Source organism: Paroedura picta, chromosome 14 (genome assembly GCF_049243985.1).
Source record: "Paroedura picta isolate Pp20150507F chromosome 14, Ppicta_v3.0, whole genome shotgun sequence".
Taxonomy (NCBI): Eukaryota; Metazoa; Chordata; class Lepidosauria; order Squamata; family Gekkonidae; genus Paroedura; species Paroedura picta.
This window is the reverse complement of record NC_135382.1, coordinates 33,875,379-33,893,467: the sequence shown is the minus strand read 5'-3', so window position 1 is coordinate 33,893,467 and position 18,089 is coordinate 33,875,379. Positions and strand designations below refer to the sequence as shown.

Sequence of the window (18,089 nt, the reverse complement as noted above, 5' to 3'; positions counted from 1 at the left end):
CGTCATAATGGTATCCGCGAGAGATTTAGTTTGAGAGGGTAGCCACGTTGTTGTGCAGAAGAATACCTAGATTCAAGTCCAGTAGCACCTTAGAAACCAACACAGCTTTTAGGGTTTGACCTTTTAGGAGTATCTGGCAAAGAGAGCTTAGACTGAAAGCTACTCTGCAACTGAAAGCTACTCTGCAACTCTCATTGGTCTTTAAGGTAGTTCTGGATTCGGATCTTACATGAGACATTTAGAAGCTCACTGTGAATGAGCCTGGTGATTCTCTCGTCGTTATCATGAATTTTGCAGTGTTAAGTTCCTTCCGAGTGAAGCCGACACTAGTTGAACACCATTGTTCTTTCCCACCCTCCCTCAGTGTGGATGTCTGTGAGAAAGGGGAATCAAGCTTCCTGAATTATTTTGATCAAGCCACATCCCTTAAAACAGGGGCAGTCAACCTGTGGCCCTCCAGATGTTCATGGACTACAATTCCCATGAGCCCCTGCCAGCAAATGCCTTCGACTGTTTCTGTTGGGTGCAGAGGAGAGGATGTTTCTGGACGCTGTTTCTATTGGCTGCAGAGGAGAGGACATGCAGTAATGGGTTTAAACTACAAGTACAACGATATAGGCTAGAGATCAGGAAAAAAAATTTCACAGTCAGAGTAGTTCAGCAATGGTGGAATAGGCTGCCTAAGGAGATGGTGAGCTCCCCCTCACTGGCAGTCTTCAAGCAAAGGTTGGATACACACTTTTCTTGGATGCTTTAGTATGCTCTGGGCTGATCCTGCGTTGAGCAGGGGGTTAGACTAGATGGCCTGTATGGCCCCTTCCAACTCTATGATTCTATCTGGAGGACCACAGGTTGACTACCCCTGCCTTAAAACATCCATTGCTTTTTCCCAACTGGTCAGAGACTTTTAAAACATGGCAGCTCGCTGTGAGGTTCTGCCATCCCCAGTGCAACACAGGGACGGTGGATCCCATCCAGTGCCATGAGACACCTGAGGCCAACAGCCCCTACTCTTTTTTGCTTTTTTTGTCCACAGTGGTTTCCAGTGTTGCAGGACTTCACCAACAAAGGCACTGTATGGGGCTTTGTTCCGTACAGTCAAACTTCGGCTGCGTTTTCAGTGCCCATCACCCTTCACATCGGAGATTACAACATGGACGGTTATCCAGACGCACTCGCCATATTGAGAAACACATCTGGAAGGTACAGTATTGTCAGTAAAGGTGGGGAGGGGGAGTGGAGAACGACGGGTCTTCTTCTTGGTGTTACCGTTCATTGCTGCCACCTTGAAATACGGCAGTCCTCTCTAGAAGTTGGATCGCTGCTTCTTAAGAAGCTCCCAAGCAGTACGAGAATGGGTCTGTTTATCAGCGCTAAGGAGACTCTCGATTTTATCTGTCACTTAATGGGATTTTGCAAGTGGCAATCCGGGCAGAAAAGAGTACTGAGCAAAGAGAGTATGTTTTATCCTCACTACATGGAACCAAGCGACAAGGAGTTGGGTGTAAGTGGAACAGTTAGGCAGAATTGTGGGGTTTTCTTTTTAATCTCCGTCATAGAATGGCTACTAGTATATGTAGAAAAACACTGGGAAAACCGTATTGTGCCGTTGATATATCCGCAGCAGGATATTTTTGCGATTGCAACTAGAGATATACACATTTCCAAAAACTTTGAAACCAAAGTGTCCTTTCCTTCCCACCTCTGGGGATAAAAAAAAAAAATCTGTATTTTTGCAAATAGGGGAATATATGCAGCACTATCCTATCTGACCCAAACATATTTTACTGATATTACAATATTAAATGTATTATAGATAACTTGGCATGCAACATTATGGGGGGGGGGAGGGGGTATTTTTATGGACTTTGAAAGATGTAAACACCTTTATTTGATTTTAAAAAGACCGGCAAGTTTACCCAGTGCTAGAGACGGAACTAAAAGCCGGATATTCAGAGATCCCCAAATGTAGCTTAATTGTTGTCAGCTGGAGGTTTGGGGGAGTGGTTTGAAAATCGAATCCGTCAGCATAATCACGTTACGCTTCGTCGTAATTGTTTAAATTTTTTGTTACAAGCTGTTTTGTAAGTTTTAAAATTGGAAAGGGTGACGGGATTTAAAACTATGAATGAGGGGGAAATTTAAACATATAAATGGAGGACGAATCTAAGTTTAGAAATTGTGTTTGTTCTGTAGAATGTCAAAAAGGAAGAGATGCAGTAGCTCTCATCCTCTCTCTTGCCCGCTGTATTCAGAGGAGGGACTCAGTGAGCTTCAGAAAACTCCACCCCCATCCTTGGTGTGAATCCCTTTCACCCAATGGGGCTTTCCGCTTATGTTTCTCGAATCGTAGCCCTGTGAAACACATCAGACCATCTTTATAGAATCATAGAGTTGGAAGGGGCCATACAGGCCATCTAGTCCAACCCCCTGCTCAACGCAGGATCAGCCCAAAGCATCCTAAAGCATCCAAGAAAAGTGTGTATCTAACCTTTGCTTGAAGACTGCCAGTGAGGGGGAGCTCACCACCTCCTTAGGCAGCCTATTCCACTGCTGAACTACTCTGACTGTGAACACTTTTTTCCTGTTATCTAGCCTATATCGTTGTACTTGTAGTTTAACCCCATTACTGCGCGTCCTTTCCTCTGCAGTCAACAGAAACAGCATCCTGCCCTCCTCCAAGTGACAACCTTTCAAATACTTAAAGAGGGCTATCATGTCCCCTCTCAACCTCCTTTTCTCCAGGCTGAACATTCCCAAGTCCCTCAACCTCACTTCATAGGGCTTGGTCCCTTGGCCCCAGATCATCCTCGTCGCTCTCCTCTGTACCCTTTCAATTTTATCCTTTATCTTTCAAATGGAGGGATACGGCACTGGGGTCTGCTAAAGAGCACGAAAAGTCAAATAATCGCATTGGGCATGTGTAAAGTAGCTCTTTAAATCCTACTTATCATCAGTGAATCATCTTTTTCAGCTGGTTACAAGGATCTGCCAACTAATTTACACCCGCGGAAGATCCAGAGCCCTTAGCTTGCCGGGACAAGCTAAAATGTGTTTTGGCCCCTGAAAGTCAAATTTTGAGAGTCTCCCTCTTAGCTCCCAGGCTTTCCCGGTCATCCACGATGTCAGAGCCAGTGGCAACCACAAGACCTTCTGAATTTGTCACTGTTCAGTGCCTGACACAACCCATCAGCTGTAGGAGATGCAGCCATCTCAGCATCCATTTCCCTGTGATAACAGCGTGGGTCAGCCAGAGCCTTCCTTGAAGGCCATTTCTGCTGATCTCTAAAAATGCACGCCAGCTCTGTCTGCCGCTTTCGTTTCCCGCTTAGAAATGCAGGGAGCATTTTACTGACAACTTCCACCTTTTCCCCTTTGCTAGCTTGGGAGGCAGAATGGCGGTTCTGCTGATTGTAGGTTCTGCTCACACGGTCTTTCCCTCCCCTTTATTTTAAACATCCTGGCTAGCAAGCGGCTGTAGCCTTTTTACCCCGAAGGCTCTCGGATCCTGGCAGTGGGCACAGCAGCACATGCTGTCAGTTCCGTTTTTGCCCCAGGCGGCTCCTCTCCCCTCAAGCGGTTGTTGACCCATTTCATTTTGATGGCTACAGTGTAGATGCATTTTCTGGTAGCTGTCAGAGGCATTTCTGCTCAATCTCCAGCCGTTTGTCACCAGAATAACCGCAGCCGTCCTGATCCACAACGTCTGCCACCTAGGTCCCCTTTACCGCGCCATGTGCAAATGTATGGATGTATTCTAATAATTTACGGCCAGCTGCTTCTGGTCGGCACCAGGGACGCACAGCAGCCATTGCGATGTTTAGATAATTGCATTCAAAATATTTACAAGGTCCATCCTTCATCTCTAGCAAGAACTAATGTTTCACCAGAACGGGTGATTAATTCGACCCAGTTCTCTTGAAAGCTAACTCACAAGGATTAAAAGTAGCACACGGGATGAAAATAAATTAATTCGACGGTCGCAGTATAAACATTATTTAGTTTATGTATTTGCTTTGTTTAGACTCTGCTTTTCTCCCTAGTGGGGATTCAAAGCAGCTTACGTTGATCTCTCCTCTCTTCTGCTTTATTTTCACAACAACCCTGCAAGGTAGGCTAGGCTACATGGAAGTGACAGCCTCAAGGTCACCCAGCTAGCTTCGAACAGGGAGTCAGACCTGGGTTTCACAGACTGTAGTCTGATACTCTTACTCAGGCTTTCTCAACTAGGGTTTCATGAAACCCTGTGGTTTCTTTGATGACCCTAGAAGAGTTTCCCGAATGCATGGGAGTTAATTAATTTTATATATTTTTTAAAAAATCTAGTAAACATTTATCAGGTGATATAATCATATATGGTCATGTTGACCTGCCCCCCCCAATGCCCAATGATGGGCCTGGAGAGGATGGAAACGGGGAGGGGCTTTGGGTGGGTGTGTCCACAGCTTTGCCAATCATCTTCTGCATGATCACGCCACTTCTGGGTTTTCTTAAAGCCTGGAGAATGTTTCTCAATGGTAAAAAAAATTGGAAAAGGCTACTCTAACCTCTACCCAACAGTACTGGGGCAGGGAGGGGAGCGGATCCTCTCTCCCCTATTAACATAATCTCAGAGACTGTGAAGGGAGGTGGGACCATAGTGCTCCCTGGGTGTAAGGAGACTTATGGCAACAGACATGTTGGTGTGAATTTAACTGATGTCTTCCTGTCTTCCTGAGACAGTCGTCTTTCCCAGGCAGCTTTTTTCGTATTTGTTGGCCATCAGTTCTTAAACTAGCATACGGTTGCTTCATGCTGCCCTGGCTTACCATGGTGATAGCCGGGAGGGAGGGTAATCTTCAAATACCTTGTAAAGCTTTGAAAATTCCCTTAGAATCCTCCTTTTAAAAAGCTCCATAAAAGCAGATTACTGCGGTCGACTTGAGATGTAATCCATAATAAAAACAGAATTTTTAAATGTGTGTGTCTGAAACAAAAAAAAAGCCTGTTCCATTCATATAACAATTTAGTGACTTCTAGGAATTAATCCTGAAATTGTGTTTCTGAGCTGGGCATTTAAAAAAAGAAAATTAGAGGCACGAAGAACATTCTTTCTTAGCCTCCATGGGACCAGCTGACATGTGAATAAGTTATCTTACTGGATGCTTTCCAATGGATCCGTCTGCTTAAGAAATCTGCCGTTTGGAATCTGGGCATCTCCTTGCATTCCGGAAGAAGGTGATGCTGGCTCTGTTTTGGCAACCTCTCCCCATCCCCCTCCATTTATGGGACGATGTTTGGTTTTTATTTACTTCCCTGCATTATCTATGATCCACGTTTCTCACTGAGACTTGAAGGCAAGTTATAAAAATTAGAAAGCAATAATGCAATAAAAGCAAAATAAAAATACTTTAAAACAGGGGTAGTCAAACTGCGGCCCTCCAGATGTCCATGGACTACAATTCCCAGAAGCCCCTGCCAGCATTTGCTGGCAGGGGCTTCTGGGAATTGTAGTCCATGGACATCTGGAGGGCCGCAGTTTGACTACCCCTGCTTTAAAAGCTAAACTAGAAAATTTCCTCAGACATTGGACTGGGTCAAGACTAAATTTTCCAAGGGCAGAATGGAACTTTCCTGGCTTTCCCACAGATCTCCACAAAATGCTGCTTCTGGGAGAGAGAGGGGCCTGTAGTAGGAAGGGGGAATCACTGACAATTGCCAATTAAGCTCTGGATCCAACTCGGTAAATCCACCATATTTATTTGCATTATGATTTTATTTCTCCCTTTCTTTAAGTCAGCCTTTTTCAACCTTTTGACTGTGCAGGAGCCCCTGAAATAAATTTTCAGACTTCCAGGACCCCCGGAAGTGATGTCAGCTGGCCACGCCTCTCTGCCATGCCGCCCCCCCAGGAGTGGCATAACCATACACAACCTTCACCTTTCTTTCACTCCCTCCCCCCATCTTACTATGACTATGGTGGCTTTGCCCTATGTAGAGTGGAAAGAAGGGCAGGACCCCCCCCCATACCATGACACAACTGATTCCCTCCCCTTTGGTTTTTACACCCACGGCCTATCCATCAAGCTCTCTAGGTAGAGACAGCCAGTTCCCTAGCTTGTAGGCCAAATCCATTTTGGCAGGAGGGAAAAGGCTGTGGACTCCCACTGGATCTCCCACGGACCCGTGGTTGGGAATCCCTGTTCAAAGTGGTTCCCTTCTCACTTGATCCTTGGTTTTCTCTCCATCCACTCTAATATAATTTTACCATCAATGTAATTAATAACATTGGCTTCTTCCACAGATACTTAAATCTGAGGATCAGGGCTATGTACAGACTATGGACATTTTTGCAAATATCCATAAAATGAGAAAACATTGGGGGGAGGGGGTAGTGAGGGTGGTAGATGGATAGGAAGAATGCCCAGATAAGGGTGAGTAGACTAGTAAGGAGGAGGAGGTGCTGGGGGAGGCCAAGCTAAGAAGGAGCTGTGTCAGGGCAAGGGAGAGGTGAGCATCAATTTGGGGATAAGCATGGGAAAGAAGCAGAGTGTGGAAGGAAGAAGGTAGGAGAAAGAGGTCGCAGTGGGAGGAAAGGCTAGATAAAAGTAGCTGGGTCTGTAGATAGAAGCCGAAGCCGGGATAGGGAACAAAGCCAGAGGACAAAGCCGGGACTAGCTGAGGAAGTTCTCTGTGACTGTCTCATGAGTTCCCGCTTGTCCTTACTAATCCAAACTCCAAAGCCGCTTCTGTAGCTTTTTTTGAATAGTGACCTTCAGGTTTTAAAAGCAGCATTATTGAAGGTCATTGAGAAGGATCAATGACTTCAAAGTAGATGGCGTTTTCTTTTGATGTGGTATGTTAAGGCCAGAAGATCCTGTATGCAGGAGCCTGGCACTTCAGTCCTTCCATCTGTCATTGTGCTAATTGGTGATCTATTCATCTGGTTTTTAATTCACTAAAATAATTTCTGCGTTTTTTTTGGAGGGGGGTTTCGCGTAAATTGGAAGAAACGTGGTTTCCTGATTAAAAGTCTGCTGTTGAAAGCTTTCCAATTGATCTGCAATCCCCTCCCAGCTAGGCCTGTTGCGGTGCGTGGGAAGGGTCACCCCCAATTAGGCTTTGCACAAGTAAATGCGACCTTATTACTCTCATTTCTAGCAGTGTGTGGGATGATACTTTGCTCAGACCACAGGAGCAAAATTGATAGTAGAATCTGCTTTATGTTGTACTGGCTGCATCTGGGAGACCATAATGCTGCTTCATCCTGGCATCCCAGTGATCCCCCCTCCCCGCCCCCCAACTACAACAATGTGTGCTGCTTTATTCTGTCCGGAATCCCACCATGGCAATACTGCAGTGAAAAATAGGCATCTTTCCAGGAAGCAAACATTGACTGCAACTGCACAGACCGCCTTGAGCACATTTTCCTCATTCTCCCCGAGGCAGCAGCCAGAATGCCTTTACAAATGCGGCCCTTCCAATCCCATTCAGCACTGCAAAAAAGTCCATTGACACAGATTGCAGCTAGTTATATGCTTCCAGCATCGGTTGTTGACGGTGCCTATTTTTAGAGAGCTGCCATGATTTTGCCAAATTTTTAAAGGTAATTATTTCATCTGGATTGGATGCATACTTGAAAAAGAATCTCTTCTCTTCCCCGCCCCCAGAAAATTTGACAGAGGGAGAGAAACAATGCATGTCTTTGTGACTTGCAAATCAACAAATGTTTCATACTTTATTTATTTATTATGTTTATCAAATGGTGATACCAGTTAAATAGATCAAGGCCTCCGTAGAGGATGCGTGGTCACAAAGGTCTGGTAAATGATGTTTTTAACGTTCTATCTTGGTACAGATCTGGAGGGAAATCAGGGTTCTCCATGAACCTTGGAAAAAACTTTACCTGATTCCTGTTCCCTTTCTCCCATATACAGATAATTAGTTACTTCCAGCTGTGTTGCAGGCTGCAGTTTGCCTTTGCATCTCAACAGAAAAATTATGGTTTGTGCTCACTTGGCAAATTAGGAATCTAAATGGGGGAAACACGTCTGTCCTTGGAATCATGTTCATGGAAAAAGAGTTGGGGGAAATTTTGATTGTTAGCCTAGTCTTGTTTATGTTTTTAATTGGAAACAGTTCAGCCTTTGTTTTGTTTTGATTTATTTTAGTGATTTGCCCACTTGAGTGATTTGTGAGAGTCATTTGAGGGCTGCACTCCATGCTCAGAGCAACTGACGCTGAGCAATCGGAAGGGAAGGTTAAAATTAAAATGTATTATATTTATTTTATTTTTGCACTTTATGAACTGTTTTGGTCATTTCTGTTTTGTCTTTGTTGTTGAAGCTGATTTTGTTGAGTCGTTTGGTTGTTTTTAATACTGGAGTAGCAGCCTTCTTATCGCCACTCACCTCCTCTTTCCTCCTTGCCTCACTAATTCAACTAGGGAATGCAGAAAGACTTGCTGATTGATTGATTGATTGATTGATTGATTGATTGATTGATTGATTGAACTTATACACCACCACTCCTGGCCAGCCAACTCACAGCAGCTCAAAACAATAATTCCAACAATAAAAGCGAAAGAACAATACCATTAAAAGTCATCTCCACCCTCCCCAACCCCTCTACCTCCTATCTGCCATATGTCATGGGTAGATGTCTTAAGCTGGAACTTCAGAAGAGGGGCTATAGATCTTTTCTCAGCCTGGCCTCAACCAGACACCTGGTGGAAGAACTCTGTCAGTTCGGTCAGGGCCTTCAGCTCTTCTGGGAGCTCATTCCACCAGGTAGGGGCCAGGACCAAAAAGGGCCAGGGCCTGGTTGAGGCCAGGTGAGCTTTTTGAGAAGAAATTAATTTATCTATTTTCTGCGTAGTTATCGCTTGCATATATATGTTATGTGTCTGAAATTTCAGCACTGAGTCACAAACGTTTTATTGTATACACCCCCGGTATTTAGATCTTCTGACCTTTAAGATGTATTTTACCTCATTAGTATTTTTTTGCATATTTTGATTTCCTTTTTCCCATCCCCTTTCTGTTTCAAGCACCCCTTAATTCAATGGACCCTATCGACTCCTGTAATTCTCCTCTCCACCCCCGTGTTCTCTCATGTTAGCAGAATGGCTAAATAATCTGTCTGATGAATAATTAAGTTTTATAGGATACCTTTTCTATGATTGAGCTTAGTCAATAAATATGAAGCCCCATAAAACCACACGCATGTGTAAACCACGCATCATTCAAATCACAATAAGTTGCACTTTAAAATTGCTCAATAAAACCCACTCCTTTATCAAGTCCTTTCAGAAGCTCAACAAATATCTCACCGCTACTATCATTCATTAAAAACCAATAGAAAGAGACTTGCAGTTTCTAAGAATACTCAACGGATGGGACTTTACTTGCCTGTACTGAATATTAGCCATCGTAGCTAAAGTGTATCTTCATGGCCAGTAATACAAGATCTCTAAAAAAAACAGGAGGCAACATCAAGGGAAGTTCAGTACAATCTAATTTTAAGCAAAAAATATCAAGACAATCAAATTATATTTAAAATTTAGGTTTAAAATATTAAAGCCAGCAAGCCTCCTCCTCATGGAGGTTATATGACTAATGGGTGGATTTTTAGGCAGGATTTTTAGGACTGGGGGCTTTGGTGCGCTTCAGCTACTTCTTCGATTGCGGAAGCCCGAGGTGGCCAATGGCGAGGAGGAGAGGGGTGCCGCCGCCGGCCACCTTGGGCTTCCGCAATCGTCGAAGCACCCAACCCTGATTTTGATGTTATTTCTAGACCTCAATCATAGGCCTGGCAGAACAGCTCCATATTACAGGCCCTGTGGAATTCATTAAGGTTCCACAGGGCCACGATCTCAATAGGTATTGCATACCAACTGGCCAGAAGCTGGTTGAGTCCAATCATACTTGGTTGGGGGCCAGGGATATATTGGCTAGAAACAGAAGTTCAGGTTTGACATCTTTAAGCAAGCTGCTTTTAAAGAAGGGGGGGGGTATTTACATTGGACAAGACTAAGAGATTTTTTAAACTTACAACCACAAAAATTGGATCCACCTTCGCCATTGTGCGCTTTGCTGAAACCATGACACATAATTGCTGTTCCTTTATAGACTGATATTTATAAATGTGCAAATCTTGTTCCAGTGGCCTTGAAATTGAGCAGTCATTTCTATGCTGCATGTTGCCCATCCAGGAGCTAAGCCTCTTGAAGCAGTGACCAAATTAATTTGCACATCCCGTTATAAGACGCCTGCTGAGTCTAAACAGTTCTGTTGGAAATAAATTTTTCACCACTCTGTCTAAATCAGTCTCTGTGATGGAGAGATGTTGGGTTGATTAGCAGCCTTTGTGTCTTGTGTCCTTTATGCTAGATGTGTGTGTGTGATTGCGTTGGCTTTGAATGTGTAACAACAGCCATTTTTCAGTTTTGGAAACAAGCAAAGCAAAGCTCCTCTGATTACTACAACTGAGGAAGCCATCCCTCCCCAACCCCCCGGAAAAAAAACCCAATAAGAAAGCATTGTATTGCATGTAAACATGAAAGGGGGGGATTTCTTAATCCTGGGTGGCTTCAAGGTTCGGCTAGAAATTGCTTATTAATGAATGTCCTAGTTTCAGTTAGTGCAAGTTAAAAGCTTTTAAGAAAGCAAGTGATTTTTTTTTTCCCATAGGAGACAAATTGTTCTGACTTTTAAAGAATAATTGTACACAGCTGTTTAATTGAAGATAATTTCAGAGAGATGTCAACCCATTTTAAAATGCAGGGAGAGAAGAAAGATAATAAGACTATGGAATGAAGATGCCTCCCTTGATTCTTCTCCCACACACACACTCCCTTAGGGTAGGCGTGGAAAACAAAACAGATTTTGTGCATTGAGCAAAAGAAATAATTATATTGAGAAATGCATGAGGGATCCATATTTAATATATGTTGCCGAGTGATTTTCTTCCCCTAAATTCTGAAACCACACATGTCTGGTTCCAGCTGGTGACTGTTCAAAGACGCAACATCCATTTAAGCCCTTTGCTGCTTTATTCCCGGAATCTTTTTATGTTCTTACAGCCTGTAACTTGGTTAGAATTTGGGTTTAATGTCACTTTTTTTTCTGCTAGAGTAAAAGATACATAAAGATGTATGCTCTTGGCTGGGGGTGGGGTGGGTTTAAAAAAAAAACACCCAGATTTTTCCTAATGGCAAATGAGCTGCCAAAGGTGGTTATAAATATTTATAAATTCTTGTAAAATCTGAGCTGATAATTGGCAAGGGAGACTCGTAACACAAAACACTTAGCATGCCATTTTAGAGCGGAAATATCTCGACAGTAGTTAACTGCAGCAATGAAATACTGATAGCTTCCATGACAGTCATGAAATGGGCCATGCCTAGGTAGCCTAAATCAGATTAATGACTGACTAGACCAGGGGTAGAGCCTTTTGTCGCGCAGAGTGGTAAGGCAGCCGACATGCAGTCTGAAGCTCTGCCCATGAGGCTGGGAGTTCGATCCCAGCGGCCAGCTCAAGGTTGACTCAGCCTTCCATCCTTCCAAGGTCAGTAAAATGAGTACCCAGCTTGCTTGCTGGGGGGTAAACGGTAATGACTGGGGAAGGCACTGGCAAACCACCCCGTATTCAGTCTGCCATGAAAACGCTAGAGGGCGTCACCCCAAGGGTCAGATATGACCCGGTGCTTGCACACGGGATACCTTAGACCAGGGGTAGTCAAACTGCGTCCCTCCAGATGTCCATGGACTACAATTCCCTTGAGCCCCTGCCAGCGCTGGCAGGGGCTCGTGGAAATTGCAGTCCATGGACATCTGGAGGGACGCAGTTTGACTTCCCCTGGACTAGACCTTTGTCATGTGCTCTAGAACTCAACTGCTTCTGCGCAGAGATGGGTGGAAGAAGAGTGCTATGGCTTCTCTCTGCGCTGCCCAGCGCTGGCAGGGGCTCATGGAAATTGCAGTCCATGGACATCTGGAGGGACGCAGTTTGATTTCCCCTGGACTAGACCTTTGTCATGTGCTCTAGAATTCAACTGCTTCTGCGCAGAGATAGGTGGAAGAAGAGTGCTATGGCTTCTCTCTGCACTTAATGTTTCCCCTGCCAAGTCCCCTTTTTAATCTATGCCTGAACCCTTGGCTGCACATTTCAGAACATAATTTTGATCTCTCCTAAAGATTAACTTTAATGTCGATGGATACAGTACCACCTAGGGTAGGCAAATGCTGGCAGGGGCTCATGGGAATTGTAGTCCATGGACATCTGGAGGACCACAGGTTGACTACCCCTGCCCTAGGGAATAATGCAGGAGTCTTCGTTTATGCTTCGGGGAGGGGAATGTTTTGAGGTTGAAAAATTGGTACAAAAATACCGTTTGTTTCTGCATCCCACACACACACCCTTTATTACTAGAATGTATGGGTATGGAGAAAAACATCTGGTGATCAGGCAGATGGCGAGCCGAAATCCGGCAGATGCATCACACAGTGGGATTAAGAAACAAGATACTTATTGGAAGACTCAGTTGTATAGAATAACAATACAGTTAGCCAAAGTTGTCTCCTCACCGCGCGGCAAATGAATCCGGCCTTGGGATCGAGCAGATGGCAACGTTAGGGTAGGCATTGCTGTTCTGTTCGGCCAAGCCCTCCTCTTCCTCGCCATTTCGCGGCAGCTTGACCTGTATTCTGGTCTTAAATTTTCAGCGGCAGCCAGCTGGCTTATTTGCCTCTTCAAAGTCGATAATCCCCGCATGAGCAATTCTGATGTTGGCAGCAAAACACTCGTTTATATATCTGCTTGCTCTATCCACAGAAGATTCTTTTCTGAACAGCCATTTCCAGCCTTAGAGGTAGCACAAGGGCTGGGATGTTGTGCTGACGAATCTCCAAAAGCGTACAGTGCAGCCAAGCCTAGCAAAAGAACAAAATACGTCTTGGGCCTATCTTGGATTCAGGAACTGGTTTATCCAAAGCCTCAGGTCAGGAGGGCCAAGAGTCCCGTAGGTCAGAGGTCCCCAAGCCTTTTTGTTATCATGATCCCCAAGTCCAAATTTCCCCATCCAGGGCTGATGAGATTTTTTTGGCACCGTATGACCTTGGCATCCATCTAGTTCAGCATTCAGTTTTCTACAACGGCTAACAAACAAACATTGTACAAAAGGCACAGCTGCCCTCTTTATGAACCCCAAGCAAATGGAATGTCCAGCCTTAGACCTTCTTCATTACTCCTTCTAATGTCCCCCAAAATTCTCAACTTCTCTAGTGGCCATCAGGACATGTTTTGCATGCGGTGAAGTCAAAATGCCAACTAATGTCTGACACGGGAGATACTGTTTCCAGGGTCAGTTCTTGGCTTCCAGAAGACAAAAGAGAGAAATGACAAGGCTATGGGGTAGCTGTTCAGGAGGGTAAACAAACTAATCTCTGAGAATGAACTACGATTATTAATTTTGCCAGTCGTTTCATATAGTGTGCCTGTCTCCCATTAATGCTTAATCCATTAATTATTTAATTTCTAGTATTTAGAAGCTGCTATCTGCTTGGCACTCACTGTGGCGTACAAAATGAGCACAACAGTAAAACCTGCAAATAGTGCTCAAAAGACAACAAGTACCAGATACATTAAAATAGCAACTGGTTTAAAGAAAAATCCACATTACATTCACCAGCCTCGAAACTTTCAGCTGCCAATAGGAAGACAGCCGACGGGGCAGTAGGTGGGTCTCTGGGGGAAGCCCGTTCCTTAAAGAGGGTGCCACCCCTGATAGCCCCTTGCTAACCCTACTGAAAATGTTGGTTTTCACAGCCTTGCATCTTTTGCCATGCTAAAGGACCTGCACAGCATATACAAAAGTATATTGAAAAAGAAATAAAGAAATAAAAAGAAATAACTGGTGCCCTTTTGTTTTTCTTTTAACACAACAAGGAATGTTCACTGTACGGAAACAAATATGCCGTTCGCCTCACATTATTCATTCGATTAATTCTAAGAGCCACGTTCTGTGACTCACTAAGAAATCACAACAATTAAGTTAAGAGAAGAGGAGCAGGGTGGAAGACGAAAGCCGCGGCGAGCTAGTTGCTAAGGATACATCATGAGTCTCAGCAAACCATTTAATTATTTCCCTTTCCAGCTTTTAATACTAGGACCACAGATCTAATTTTGGTGATTGATTACTATGATTAAGTGATGAGCTTTTTTGCGACCCTTTGCCGGGAGACTGTGCCACTAGTCCAGGAGGCCTCATTCTTAATTGCTAGGATCTGTAACAGAGTGGAATTAAAAGGGGGGGGGGCCAATTCAGCTTTTTATTTGTCCAAGGCCGTGCCGATGTATATAATGGCCTCCTGACACAGGAGGAATTTAATTACATGCTTTTAACCATCATTCTCAATAATGCGTTCAAAACAGGGTGTGTTTGTAGTTCTCGGGCCATGGAGGAAGGGATGCATATAATAGGTTTTGAGTGGTTGGGGTTATTTTGATTCATTTCCTAGGTAAGCTACCACTAAAAGGAATAGTCTAACATGTGTGTGTGTGTCTAAAAATTAGTTTCACTTGGTAGGCCCAGTAGATGCATTACTCTTGCAATCCATGGTTTATGTTATTATTTTTATTTTATTTTTGTTATTTTTCATCTGCCGTTCACAATTTTAAGCTGCTTCAGGAAGTGCAGGAGATAAAGGAGGGAGAGCAAGAGGTGGTCAGCAGCTGGAAGGACCAGTCAGAATGCCCCTGCTTCAGTTTTATATATTGCTCAACTGTGTATCAGTATTTTATGGTAACTGTTTTAAAATTGGCTGTAAACATTACCATAGCTCAGTGTCGCTGGAAAACTCTAAAAAGTAATTTTGAAGAAAACCACACTGTGTACATTGGATCAGAATGAACTACCTGAAGTATGGTCATATACTAGATTGTACTCTGCAGTCCCATAGGGAAAGAGGGTTGAGACACTTCTCAACCACCCTGGTTTGTTCCAGAGTAACAGATATACTCGGAGGTTTCTACAAAGCAAATTATCTTGCTTTGTTTTGGCACAGCTATTCTGATAGCAAGAAGGGCCAGTCAGTATTGTTGCTCTGAAGAAGCTGTTCATCTCAGCAATGGTTGACGTAGGCATCACATTAAATGGTGGAATGCAGGGTGGAGAGGTACTCCGAATTCCTATAGGGTCCGTTGGGTTTTTCACTATACAGCGAGTTTCTAACATGGCCTCTGTTTTACACAAGGTAGATTAAAAATAGCTTCGCTCCAAAATTACTCAGCCTAAATTAGAACATCAGTTAACAGGCAGTACCAGACAGATTAATCATCACTAAAAAAGGCCACCATACAGGTGAGAGGCTGCCTCCTCTAATCTTCACGGAATTCACTCTCCTCGCCAGCTTTCCTTCCTGATGTCCCATGCATGTCTTTGAGACAGGGTAGCATAGAGAACAAAGGCCCCTTTCAAAGGTTCCGAGGTGGTGCCGAAACATTTGAAAATGTGTGGGGAACTAATGATATTGCCAGAGTAGCTTCGGGCCGGAGCTTGCATGTCCCAGGGGGAAAGAGGACTGTTATGGATCTTGCATGCTACAAGGAAGAGCTCTTGAGAATTGCTCTCTGTGCAGTAGCCAGAATAATAGCCATTGTCTGAAGCAACTCCTGCAAGTTAAAATAGTGACCCGGGAGTATTTTAACTGAGGCCGTTTGTGTGCGTCAAGTGCTGTCCAATCACAGCCAACTTATGGTGAGCCCATCAAGGGTTTTTCAAGGCAAGAGGGGAACAGAGGGGGTTTGCCAGCACTATCTTCTTCAGTGTCTTCCTCAGTGGTCCCCCTTCCAAGTCCTGACACTGCTTAGTTTTTGGAATCCGACAAGGCTGTACTGTGCTGTCTTCCCTCTCAAATGAGATAACAGGATGCAATAGTAATACTAGCTTTTTTTTTACCAAAGTTGTGCCTACTCAGGCATGATAGCAGTTGGATATTTATTAGATGAGGGCTGTTGTTGTTTTTTCCAGTCCAGTGTTCCCTATTGGAGGTAGACACTGAACTCAAGTACTCAAGGTCTTCAGAGTTATTGCTAATAATAATAGAGTGGCATTAAAGATGTTTGTTAAGAGACTGATCAATACAGTTCCGTACTTGTTTCAGAGTCGTCATCCGTTATAATATAATAAAATGAATGGTAGCTCTAGGAAGGGCCAAAGACTGTCAATATTAGCTTCTTCAGGGCAAAGGCTACCTCAGGAGTAGAGACCTTCATGGGAGTAAAGCCTTAATCATGCGTAAGCTAAGAGAGCCAGGGGTGAGCATGGTGAGAGGAAGGGCCAAATGGACAGGATGCCAGACTAGGGTACCACTAGGAGAATTGTGGGCAGGATTGACTTATGACTGCAGCACCACCTTATTTCCCTACCCTATACAATAACTCTAGGAATTGCCCAAAACTCTGTGGTAAAACTATAGAGCTTCTGGCAATTCCCAGAGTTACCCTATGTTGCTTCCATTCTTTTTACTGGAAGTGACAATCACATGTGATGTTGTGGGTTGTTGTTGTTTTTTAAACTCACATCGCTGCTCTAAGTGTCGGGCTACAGGGACAGGACATTTCCTTCCTCGGAAGAGAGAATAGGACCAACTAAGACAGATGCAATCTTCCTTTTGGTTGATGATAGCGTCAAGGAGTAGAATATTCAACAATTTCAGTTTCTTCATCAACAACTTTGAAGTTGTGCGGTTCCCCAGTAGTCATCACTTTTGTCTTCCTGATGTTCAGCTGGAATCCTGCTTTGGCACTTTTTGCTTTGACCTTCATCAGTGGTCTTTTCAGGTCTTCCTTCTTTTCAGCCAGTAATATGTCACCCCCATATCTCAAATGGTTAATATCCCTTCTATGTGTTTTCACTCCCACCTTCATCTAAATCAGCTCCAGCTTTCCTTATATGTGCTGCATATTGATTGAGCGAACAGAGAGATAAAATGTCTGAAACCGTTGCCAGTTGGAAACCATTCTGTTTCTCCATATTCTATCCTAACAGTATCCTCTTTCCCGGAGGACAAGTTGTACATCAAGACAATTGGATATTGCAGCACACCCGTTTCTTTTAAAACCGCAAAGGAAAGATTACAAAAAATGGGACTCAGAGGCCATTAAAAGCAAGGGAAATGATGCAGATGACCTGATGCACCATCTTTAGACCTTGCCTTTTATATTTTTCCTCTGTACCCTCTTGCATATGGTATAATTTGTGCACTGTATGATGCATTGAGGTCCATGCCGTCAGAAATATACTCTTTATGGTGCCATATAATTGTTCGTTGCTTTTTTGCTGCAGCAGACAAATGCAGACAAATGGAATTTGTCACCACCCCACAGGGTTGTTGGTTGCATATATTAGGTCAGTGGTTCTCAACTTTCATAATGCAGCAACCCTTTAATACAGTTCCTCATGCTGTGGGGACCCCCAACCATAAGATTATGCAAGGGTTCTTTTACAGAAATTAAACAAAAACTGACCAATGGCTTGAAGATCCATTATTCATGATTGTATATAAATTGTTTTTTTTCCCCCCAGGGTTTCTCAGTTCAGTTCTACCTCTTGTCCCACCATGCTGATCTCACTCTTTTCCGCTGCTTCAGACAGAACACTGTATCACCCCACAAGGCTGTTGTGTAGATGGCGGCTCCTGGCCAAGCTGCTTGCCCTGCCGCAACCCCTATGAAAGGGTCGTCTGACCCCCAAAGGGGTCCCGACCCCCAAGTTCAGAACCACTGTATTAGATAGAATGCAATATATGCTAACCTGAGCTTTTGGCAGAACATCAATGTAAAAAAAAAAAAAAACGCGTGCCATTGTCAATGGAGCAATTTAACAGATTATGTCTGAAAAATGTTAATAATTTGCATCACAGTGCAAAAATGGCACGTACTCGCATACCAAATGAAAAGAACTTTTGTAATTTTACCTGGAAAATAGTAAGCTGCATTAATACAGAGAAGTGTAACAATAAGATAAGAGACATTCTAGACAGCCTGTGAGCTACAGCATGTCACCTATTTGCACATCTGAATGGCAGGACATTAATAGGGTACATAAT

The 18,089-nt window shown here is 43.7% G+C and overlaps 1 protein-coding gene and 1 long non-coding RNA gene across 2 annotated transcripts in view; one reads left to right on the top strand and one right to left on the bottom strand.

The window, feature by feature from the left end:
• Window positions 1-18,089, top strand: part of ITFG1 (integrin alpha FG-GAP repeat containing 1) — a 102,630-nt gene that overhangs the window by 45,861 nt on the left and 38,680 nt on the right. Inside the window, exon 10 of the mRNA XM_077309550.1 lies at window positions 1,037-1,203. Within this exon, the coding sequence (XP_077165665.1) occupies window positions 1,037-1,203 (167 nt within the window). The remainder of the gene's footprint in view (window positions 1-1,036; window positions 1,204-18,089) is intronic.
• The window catches only part of LOC143823343 (uncharacterized), a 59,046-nt gene continuing 49,892 nt past the window's right edge, over window positions 8,936-18,089 (bottom strand). The window contains exons 3-4 of the long non-coding RNA XR_013226467.1: window positions 12,567-12,911; window positions 8,936-9,450 (exon numbers count right to left, since the gene is read on the bottom strand). This is a non-coding gene — a long non-coding RNA (uncharacterized LOC143823343). The remainder of the gene's footprint in view (window positions 9,451-12,566; window positions 12,912-18,089) is intronic.